The sequence below is a fragment of the Balaenoptera physalus genome (genome assembly GCF_965194825.1).
Source record: "Balaenoptera physalus genome assembly, chromosome: 1".
Classification (NCBI taxonomy): domain Eukaryota; kingdom Metazoa; phylum Chordata; class Mammalia; order Artiodactyla; family Balaenopteridae; genus Balaenoptera; species Balaenoptera physalus.
The window spans coordinates 164,852,276-164,862,680 of record NC_138882.1 but is presented as its reverse complement, the minus strand read 5'-3'; the positions used below and the strand labels follow the sequence as shown (position 1 = coordinate 164,862,680).

The following is a 10,405-nucleotide window of genomic DNA, read 5'->3' as shown; positions in this document are numbered from 1 at the left end:
GACCCGGCCCCTCATTGGCCGCCCGAGCTGCCACTCGGGAGCAGCAAGGTAGGTGGTGCCCGTCACGTGCCCGGAATCACCTGACTCGGAGCCGTGGAGGGGGGAGGAGGAGTCACGAGGAGGGTGGCCCGGCCCGACCGAGCCCTGAGCCCTCTGCCCTCCGCCCCAGCCCGCATTTCGGTCCTGCCCAGCCACGCACCTTGCTCCTCACCGCTCTCCTGCTTTCTTCCGGGCTCCGGAGGCCATCACAATGGGAGATGCTCTCTGGGCACTTGGGAGAATTGACTGTCCTACTACTACTATTGTGCTCGCCCAACCAATATTTATTGATGCCCGCGAAGTCCTGGGGCACAAGGGGCAAAGAACTGGAACCGCCTTGGACCCTGCCTGCCCTCAAGTTGCTTCAAGATTAATGGGGATCGGACCTCTGCGTAAGTAGTTTCCGTACGAGATATCAAATCGTAAGGTCAAAGGTACAGATTAAAATGCTCGGGAGTTGGGTGGATGGGAGCATCTCTAAGGAGCTGGCGTCTGAATAGTTCTAGAAGGATGGATATGGTTGGGATGTGCAAAGGTATGGAGGAGGAGCCAGCCAGAGTGAGGGCAAAGCCTCAACCAAGGCAGAGTCATGGGTGAGATAGTTCGTCCTAGCAGGTAACTGGACCCTGATAGGAAAGCAAGTGCAAGCAAGGGAGAATATCTTATCCTCTTTCTTCAGCAAATCACTGACAGTGAATACTCCTGCCACTTCACACTCATCAGGACCAGATTCCCCCTCCTCCCCACCCAAAGCCTACTTCTTCAGTAATTCTGTCCACCCATAGAACATTGCATCTTCTATGACCTCCTTCAGATCAGAAACCAAAGGAATGAATAAAGAAAGCAAACCAAAGCAAATGCTTATCACCAATATGTTTGGGAAAGCTAGAGGAATTTTTACTCTTTGGTCAGGCTTTAGAATTGGAAATTTGACAAAAGAGGATCCTCTTCCTGAAGGGGGCGTGGGTGGTGGTACTGATCTTCCAAGGAAACTAACTTCTTGATTATGAAGGGAAAGCATGTATGCAAATCTGGGACTTGGTTCTGTCTGAATGTCGAAGTTAGAGGTAGGACACATACTTAGAGGTCATCTAGTCCAACCTCTCACCTAAAGAGAATCCACTCTACAGTGTCTCTGACTGATAGACATGCAGCATACACTTCAATAGATCCCAGGGAAGAGAGCTCACTATCTCAATAGGCATCCAATTCCACTGTGGTAAAATTTTGTTTAAAAGTCTCTTATTCAGGCCAAAAATCACACTCCCTGGAGCTTATATACCAGAGTCTATAAGCAGTGGTCTTCATCTTTTTCACGACAGCATCTCAAATATTAGATTACAGTCTTCATTACCCACTGTCTTCTTTGTTCCACATTAAACATACTCAGTTCCTTCAGCCATTCCTTCTACAGTAATGTCCAATAGCACTTCCTCTGATGATAGAAATGTTCTACATCTACACTGCTCGATTGTTGCTAGTGTGACTGAGGAACTGAATTTTTAATTTTGGTTAATTTTAATTGCCAGATGTGGCTAGTGGCTACCGTAATGGACAACACAGCCTTATAGTTTCAAATGCACTCTCCTTTATATGCAACTGAGCTTGTCAACATCCATCAAATGTCTGACACCTACAATGCAGTACTGACCAATACAGCCTTCAGAGTGACTGTTTAGCACCTGGACAATATTAATGCTTTCCAGAATGGAATTTTTTTTTTTAATATCCATGAAGTATAAGTGGTTCACATTGATAGTCACTGGAACTAGTACTTTGTCAGCAATCCTAGTGCCTAAACTTGTATAGCTACTTTTTTTAACCTAAATGTAAGACTTGACATTTCAACTTTTTGGCTTAGGCTGTGAAGTTTAGGTACTTCAAGTTGTTGATCATTTTCAAGCTCATTTCAATATAGTCTACCAACCAGCCCTTCCAACTTTGTGGCACTTAGAGAATTAGCATTACTACCATCTGACCCATATGTAGTCCTTTACAATTTGCAAGGTACTTTTACATCCTTTATGTTTAATTTGATCCTTACAATACCTTGTGAGGTAGGCAAGATAACGAAATCTATATTTTATAGGTAAGGCAGCTGAAACAAACAGGAACTAAACGGATCGGATCCTTTTTTACTCCATTGAGCATCTTCTTGTATACTGTCTTCATCCAGATCCTTGATAGAAATGTTCAAGAGGACCTCCAGAGGCCAGGCTGACCCTGAATTCATAGCACTGACTGATACAGCAGTTTAAGCAGGTCAGTTCCCCCAAAAGGTCTGATTATCCAACCCACAGGTTGCCATTCTGTTCAAAAGGATGGTACAAGAGACAGTCATCTGACTTACATAAATATTAATACCAGTCCCATTGGGGAAAAAGCAAATGAGGGTTGGCTGCCAGAAAAAATTTCTACTTGCCTGTCCACAAAGGGACTGTCATACCAATTGCTTAAGGAAGCCGTCTCCCTGTCTTCCAAAACCCCCATGGGGCCATGTTTTATTATTATTTGTGGTTCTTAGCACATCCTGTCCCACACTGTAGTTGGTTATATACGTGGCTGATAGCTAACTTCAAGTCGTTCACCTTTATAACACCTAGCACTCAGCCCACTGCTGTCCATGTAGGAGGCACTCGAACGGGTAAAACATAAACCAATTCAAGTAAATGTTCTTCCAACTGTATCTGACTCCCCTCCAAAAACAAACTTGTGACTAGAAGAGGCACAGACCATTGCCACATTCCTGCCAACATGACTGATTAAAATGCCCTTATGATTGGCTTGGTCACAGTTTCCAGCAGGTGCTGAGGCTTTTGCTAGTTAAGCCAGCTTTCATTGGATTTTGTTTTCTGTGTGTTTTCACCAAAAAATAAAGATATTTCTCTAACAATAGGGACAGAATACATGAAATAGGACTACTTCTTAATAATGCTAGTCAATCAATAAGGAAAGTAAGTGATCAGTAACACAAAACATCTGACTGTAGGTCTTCCAAGAAAGGAAAAAGGACTAACAAACAAGAATATAGTGCTTTACCATTTACAAATCTTTCACATACATTCCATTTGACCCTCACAACAACCCTGTGAGGTAGGCAGCACAGATATTATTCCCATTTAACAGATGAGGAAAGTGAATCTCAGAGCAATTAACTGATGTGCCCAAGGTTCTACAATTAGTAAATAATTTGTATTCATATCAGTCTTTGGCCTAAAAATTCAGCACCCCACCTCCCCTCATACTTGCCTACCTACTTCACAGGGATAATGAAGATAAAATGAATTCAAGGCTAGAAAGATACTTCGAGGGGAAAAAAGCACTATATAATTATACCCGCAAACTATAATTTTCCACGATATATGGCTCATTCCCCTTCTTGTCCCAGCTTGTGCGTGAACCCAGAATTTTATATTGCCTCTGTTCTGTGTTCAGCTAAGCAACAAGCAAGGCAGGGGAACAGTGTGATTCTCTTTAAAGTTATATAAATTACAATCAGGATAACTGCTATTATAGCAAGTTGAAAAACAACACAGAAAGGCCAATGTGCAACTGGGACCCACGGAAGCACACAGGAAAGCAAGGCAACATTATCAGATAGGGCATGATTGCATAGAAGGAAACGTGGTGTCAGAGTTCACACTGGCACACACACAGTTATCTAAGGCAAAGTGGTGGCAAAGAAGAGTCATTTGTTCCGCATTATATAAACAAGAGCAGAAGATTCATGAGACCCCATGCAACAGTATCTTATGTCACACAGATCTCTCCAGCTGCCTACAGAGAATATAAACAACACTGTCATCTTCATTTTAAAGAATGACTGTACCTGTGTTCATATCCTGAACGAAACCAAGGAATAGCTCCATGCTAAACTTCCTCGGCTAAAATACAACCAGTACCATCATTCCTAGTCAGACTAATAAACAGAATGTCTTTTAAGGTAATGAATTAGATGGCTGTGTTTAGATTTTTTTTCAGGATTCCCTTTTGATTCTCCTGCTTTTAAGACCCAAAGAAAGTTATATTGAGTTTTTATTGGTGATTCTAAGTATATGTGTTTATAACAGTTAAAGTGTGATAGGTGAATTTAACATATTAAAAGAGTGCTATAGCATCTGTTCGGAAAAGATTATATACTATACAAACTATTCAAGTCATACAAAACCATTTTTCAGTGTCTTTTCAACTGAGAAGAATCCTATTCAGCACGCTTCTCCTCCTGAGGTGGTTCATACTGAGCAAGCTATGGGGCAAAGACAGAGGAGTTTAGGTGAATTTGATTCTAAATTGGGTAAAAAACTTAATAGTAACAAAATGCGTTAACTATTATATTCAATTTAATTACTGAATCAGTAAGTTTATATTAAAATCCTATGCTTTTTAAACCACTCAGTGATTTTAATATTTAATATAATCAAACCTAGTGAAAGTTCTTTTTAAATAAACCTTTAAAATTACTGGGAAACTAAAACTTAATTCCCATTCATGACTGCACTACACAAATACTTGATATGCAATAATCTATATCTTCCCAAAGATGTTGTGGCTTATAGTAAGGTACTTTCTTCCTCTCCACCGTAAGTTACTGAACTTTCTCCTAAAAAGCAGAAAAAAAGAATTATGTGACATATATTAATCTAGCCAGTCAATGAGGAGCAGCTAACGCTTTTGACTTAAAAGGTGCCAAAAAGTTGTGTGGCATCTACGCACTGTGGGATCTCAGATAATTTCAGACACTGAATTTTCTGTTATGCCGAGCTGGGGTCTGCTGCAACACTGCACTAAGATTTGAGTTGTTCCAGTTAGCTGTCAGATTTGAGAAGCTAATTAGACTTCACTGTGCATTAGTTTCCTCACCTACAAAATGGTCTGTGCACCTGTGTCACTTATCTCACAAAGCTGAGAAGATAAAACACATCATGAGAAATGCCTAGAGTCAAGTGAAATGCATTATGTGATTCAGATGTGGTAAAACCTCAAAGACTTAAGAGCTGACTAGTTTGAACTTTATGAAAATTCTCACGGGAGCTTAAACAAAGAAAAAACTTCAGCACTAGACAAAATTAAGGGCAAGCAAATGTAGCGAGGTTAAGTGCAAACAAGTTTACAGAGTTAACACATTACAGGGCCACCACGTGACTACGCAGATTGTGCACTGCACAATCTAAGGGGTTCCATTAGCAAAGCAGTGGCCCTGTATTGACCTATTAAGTCAACTACCTAAGACTCTAAGAAATCTCCATTTACTTATAAGCCACTAATCATTAACCAATATTTTCACCTTTTTGTTGATGAAGGTTCCCAAGAACCTCTTCTTGACCACACTTTGCTCATCCTATTTACAGTCTGCTCCTGGTTTTCTAGACAGGGCATCAGCTTGGCCTTGCAGTTAACTGAGATTGATATTCACCCGCCTCCCTCCCCTACTGTCCATTTTAGTGAGGTTTTGGTCATATAATCATTAAAGGTGACATTATTTTTAATATGAATTCTTTCAAAAATTTTACCTTTGTTTTCAGTTTTTTATTTTCTTCTACAATAGCTTCATATTTCTCTTTCATTTCTGCCAATTCTAGGCGAAGCAGCTCTATTTCTGGATTTTCTGGGGTAGCAGCTCCTAAGTGATGCTTTAAAAAACTAATATAAAAGTTAAGAATTTACTTGAGCTCAATGAAACTAATGAAATAGCCTTCTGAAATAACTCTCTGATGAGAGTTACCCCACCCTACCACAAATATTTACCCAGAGATCAAAATCCAAATACTCAAAGAAAGTAATTTTTTCAATAATCAAAAGTATTTTAAAGGTTAATATCTATGTGAAAAAATACGAGTTCAAAAAAATAAAGGCCTTTTTCTGACTTGAAAAATGAAAAGGATACTCCAAAGCACTATTAGGTTTCTCTGGTTCTTCATATAAGGCTACCAAAACTGCAAATCAAAAAGCAGAAACAAACAACAATTAAAGTCTTAAATTAAAATGGCTGAAATTATATTCCATACCCCAGTAAATATTGAGTGTCTATTATACACCACGCACATTGCTAGGACTGTCCATACCACGGTGAACAAGATAGACAAGGTCGCTGCTCTCAATGAATTTACAGTCTAGTGCAAAAGATAAACAAGGAACTAGACCAAAAAAGACTATCAAGCAGCAATATAGGGTAATGGGTTATAGGAGCACATTGGAAGAACACCTAACTCAGCCCAGGGCACCAGGGAAGGCGTCCCCAAGAAAGAGAAATAAGACCTGAGACCTAGGCAATGGTTTCAGATAAAAAGGGAAGGCCAGGGGCAAAAGAACAACGTATTGAGGAACTGAAAATTCAAGTGTGTCTAGATGGAGTTGTGAAAAGGGGGGCAGGAAAGGAAGCTGGAAAGGTGGTTAGGGAGGAGACTAGAGGATCCTGCAAGTTCAGTCAGGCCTTGGTCCTAAGAACAAAATGGCATGTAATTAAACAGTTATAAGCAGGGGAGTGACAGGATCACTCTTGACTCCTGTGTGGAAGACTGACCGTGGGACAAGGGTTTAAGGGCAGGAAGAGCAATTAAGAGGCTGATATGGTAATCCAGTTTAAAGAGAGTGACCTGGGAATTCCCTGGCGGTCCAGTGGTTAGGACTCTGCGCTTCCACTGCAGGAGGCACGGGTTCAATCCCTGGTCGAGGAACTAAGATCCCACGTGCCTCGTGGCGCAGCCAAAAAAAAAAAAAAAGGGAGAGAGTGACCTGCACTAGAGTGATAGAGGGATGAAAACAAGGTAGATACGTTTGAGATAAACTCTGTAGAGAATCAACAGGGCTATGGTTAACTGTTGGAAGGAAGAAGCTCTGAATTCAAAATGTTCTTCAAGAATGAAGTTTCACACACAACATGCTCAACAACCACCAACCAAAAACTTTACCAGTAATCAACATGCTCAAATCCATATTAAAATATATACTTTAGTGGTTTCATATCCAATAGTTCATGTCAGCACTACCTTTTCCATCTTATTATTGAACACATTCCTTCTAGGATATACGACTCAAGTAAAAATCTGTCTAAACCAGTGGTTAATTTTTTTGTGCATGGAACTCCTTGAAAACTCTGATCAAAGCCAAAAAACTGTATCTACACACAAAAAAATGTGCATATCTAGACCCCAGTTTAAGGACACCTCATAAACCAACTTACATGCTTCCCTTTTATTTTTTTAGAGTTGTAATAACCCTTCAAATATAGACAGTATTAAAAAAATCAAATGGGCAACTAATACTAACAACTTACGTTAAGTTCTGATACTCTTCTAAACGTACTTACAGCACTGTTTTTTGAGAAATTGGCATATTTACACATCACTACCCTCTCCTCTCCTTCCCTCTTCTTTCAGTGTTACAGTACACTTTAATTCCTCTACTTACTACCTTTTTCTTGAAACTATGTACTCAAGCTTCTGTTTCTTCTTCCATTAATTTCCACTGATCTCTACCAAATTCTAACTTTATAAGACATGAATACTCTTACCCTTTCTTCCCTTCTTCCCCTACCCTTTCTTTTAGCTTCTAAATTTCTGTCAGTGGTAGTTACAAGGTTGATAATTACAGAACATAATGTAAATGTCAAGTTTCCCGTGCTTTTCTATAGATGAAATATACTTCCTTTTAAACAGAGAAGAAATCTACACCCAGTGTTTCCCTTTTTGCCTTAGCAGCCGGGATTTTTAGAGGTTGATACAGTGCTCAAAATAACTAAAATGCCTCTTCTTCCAAATGACTTATCTTTATCTTTAGCCATCCCTATAGCGTTTTAATGTTAGCGTTTTAATGTGGAAATAAGCTGGATAAAAATTATAAGTTAAATCTGTGTAAAGTACACAAAATCAAACTTTAAATAGATCATGTCAGTAGATACTCTGTTGTCTGATGTTACTTAGGAGACTGGAAATCTGGGAAAGTTGAGGGGGAATACCAGTAGATGTCAGTAAGGGAAAAGAAGCCTCTAGTGGTTTCCAGTCTCTCATGAAGGAAAATCCATGTATGGCCACAAGGCTGAATATCTTCATTTACCTCCCACTATCGTCACTTCTCTGTCCTTAACAGTGTATGTTTCATTCACTCCATCCAGCCACTCTGGCCTCCTTACACTTCCTGAAACTCAACATCACACTTCATTCAGCTCTCTGCTCAAATGTTCTTAAGAGAGGCCTTGCCTCACCACCCTATATAAAATGGCACACCCATCCTCCTTATCCCCTTACTTCGCTATGCTTTTTTCATAACACTTACCACTGGTTGACACTATGGTTTATCTGTCTCCCCCAACTAGGATATAAGTTCATTTAGAGCAGGGACTTTTGTTTTCCCCCACTGTTGTATCCCGGTGCCTAGAAAAGACACCTGAATAAAATGGTTAAATAAATGAAAGAAGTGCGCTTGTGGAGTTTTTTGAGGTGGAGGAGGTCGATGAAATTCCAAGAGTCTGTGATACCTCCCCAGATGACAGCACAAGTGCTTTCACGTAGTCCCTTAAATGTTTACTGAAACTTATTTGCAAAGAGATAGGAAACTGGTACCTGAACCTAAGGTAGCAACTCAAAATTACCAGCCCATGCTTGGGAATTAAAAGCCCTGCATTCTGCTAAGACCCAGAGTTGTTATTCTCCCAGAATTTTCTCCTAACTTTTGCTTCTGGCCAAAGAGCGGTTTCCAAATTATTTCCCAGATACTTACTGTACTTCTCATGTGGACCCAGATCATCATCCCTGCCAACTCCTCTGCTCTGCACCCTTGAAAGTTCCAGCCAGTGAGTTGAGTGATACCTAACAGGCATTGGCCTTACTGCTTAGCTAATGAAATAAGCAGTACCCACACTACTTCTTGGAACCCCCCAGTTTCAAGCACCTTATTCATCTACTTAGATCTTAAACCCCAGAGTAAGAGATACAGTGTAACAGCTTCCATTTTTAAAAGTGAAAACAATATAACCGTTTTGATGTGCCCTCAAGCTCTTTAAACTGTGATTCTACTTTAATTGTGAAATCTGCACAAAGTAGGAATTGATACAGACTACGAAACGGGGTTCGGTTGAAAAGCCACAGCCAAACCGCTACTTCAGGGATTAGGTTCACTTAGCTACTTTATAGCCCGCTTTCAAACCTGGTCATTTCCCCACTTGCCCTTTGTTCGAAGGAAAATGTTTCTGTACAGGATTTTGAGGGCTCCGAAAAAAGTGTCAGGAGGGAGGAGTTGGGCTCTCAAGGTCTTTAGCAAACATGCTCACTGCGGCTGCTCAAGGCAAAGCAACGGAAGTTGGAGGGACTTCGCAACAGCTGCAAGAGTTTCACTCCCTGCGGCGAGAGCGGTAGCGAGAGCGAGGCTACCCGACCCCGGCGGCGGCCGGCAGCCAGGCGTGAACCGGTCCCCGCTGAACCCCGAGGCCCACCTCGCTGGACCCGGGACGGGTCCCACCTGTTCCCCTCCTGCCCCACGCCACGGCCCGTCTGGGGCGCAGCGCCGAGGAGCACGACGAGGTCACGAGGAACCCTCTCCTGGCCCATGCTCACCCTTGGTCAGCGTGTCCAGCACCCCCGACTTCTCCAAGTACCTCCGGAACTGCTCGCGCTTCGAGTCGGCGGCCTGAGGAGACACGGCGGGTCAGTGGCCGAAGCCCGGGAGCCGGAGCAGGAAGAAGGCGCTGGGAGTCCGGCAACGCCGCCTCCGCCTCGCCACCTCAAGCCCCCCAGATCTGCGCGCGCGCGCCCCCACTCCCACCCGAGCCGACCAGCGGCTGGCTACCGCCCGCACGCCCCCAGCCACGCCGCGCCCCCCTCACTTTGTAATGGGCCATAGTGACAGCGGCAGCGGCGTAGCTGGCGCCGGAGACCGTGGCGGGCGGGCTCGGAGCAGCACTGCTCATGCGCGGAAGGGCGCGTGCGCCTGCGCACTTGCGAACCACGGTCCGGGACCGCCGGGGTGCGGCCCGTTTTCATGGCGACCAGGACGCTCTGAATGCCCCACAGTGAGCTGAGCCAAAGGAGGCTGCGTACGCCCGCCCCTCTGTCTAGCAAAGCAGCACTTCTCCTTCCTCTTCCGGTTCTCGCAGAAATTCGGTTACTTAGTAGGAGGCTGGGTTTTGGTAACTCCGGACAAGTGTCCAGGTGGGGCCAAAGATGGGCGTGGCGCCAGGGGGCGGGGCCTACTGAGCCCTGGAGCACTAGAACCCATTCCAGAGACTGGGGTCTCTTGACACCGGGAGTGGGCGGACCTGTCTCAACTAGGACCTCAGAAGCTCTGGCAGCGTGTGTGTGCTGGCTTGTCGATTCCCATCTTGAAAAAGGGCGCACTGACGAGGGCAACCCTTGGATTTCCAATGGCTGGAGGA

The 10,405-nt window shown here is 43.1% G+C and overlaps 1 protein-coding gene and 1 long non-coding RNA gene across 2 annotated transcripts; one reads left to right on the top strand and one right to left on the bottom strand.

Annotated features, from left to right (window-relative positions):
* The first annotated feature begins 64 nt into the window (after nucleotides 1–64).
* Nucleotides 65–4,195, top strand: LOC309641952. The gene is made up of 2 exons (XR_014252876.1): nucleotides 65–431; nucleotides 2,129–4,195. It is a non-coding gene; the product is annotated as an uncharacterized lncRNA (long non-coding RNA).
* Nucleotides 3,053–10,035, bottom strand: MYCBP (MYC binding protein). Its single transcript, XM_082422591.1, has 5 exons — nucleotides 9,857–10,035; nucleotides 9,588–9,660; nucleotides 5,924–5,972; nucleotides 5,550–5,679; nucleotides 3,053–4,285 (listed from the first exon to the last, which is right to left on the bottom strand). Exons 1-5 carry the CDS (start codon nucleotides 9,938–9,940, stop codon nucleotides 4,241–4,243), a joined length of 381 nt encoding a protein of 126 aa, XP_082278717.1. The 5' UTR covers nucleotides 9,941–10,035; the 3' UTR covers nucleotides 3,053–4,240.
* Nucleotides 10,036–10,405: the final 370 nt, after the last annotated feature.

Coding starts and splice junctions, on each gene's coding strand:
- MYCBP (XM_082422591.1), bottom strand. CDS start 9,940: ATGAGCAGTGCTGCTCCGAGCCCGCCCGCCACGGTCTCCGGCGCCAGC. Junction 9,661..9,856: donor TCACTATGGCCCATTACAAA/GTGAGGGGGGCG, acceptor GTGTCTCCTCAG/GCCGCCGACTCGAAGCGCGA. Junction 5,973..9,587: donor GCTGGACACGCTGACCAAGG/GTGAGCATGGGC, acceptor TTTGATTTGCAG/TTTTGGTAGCCTTATATGAA.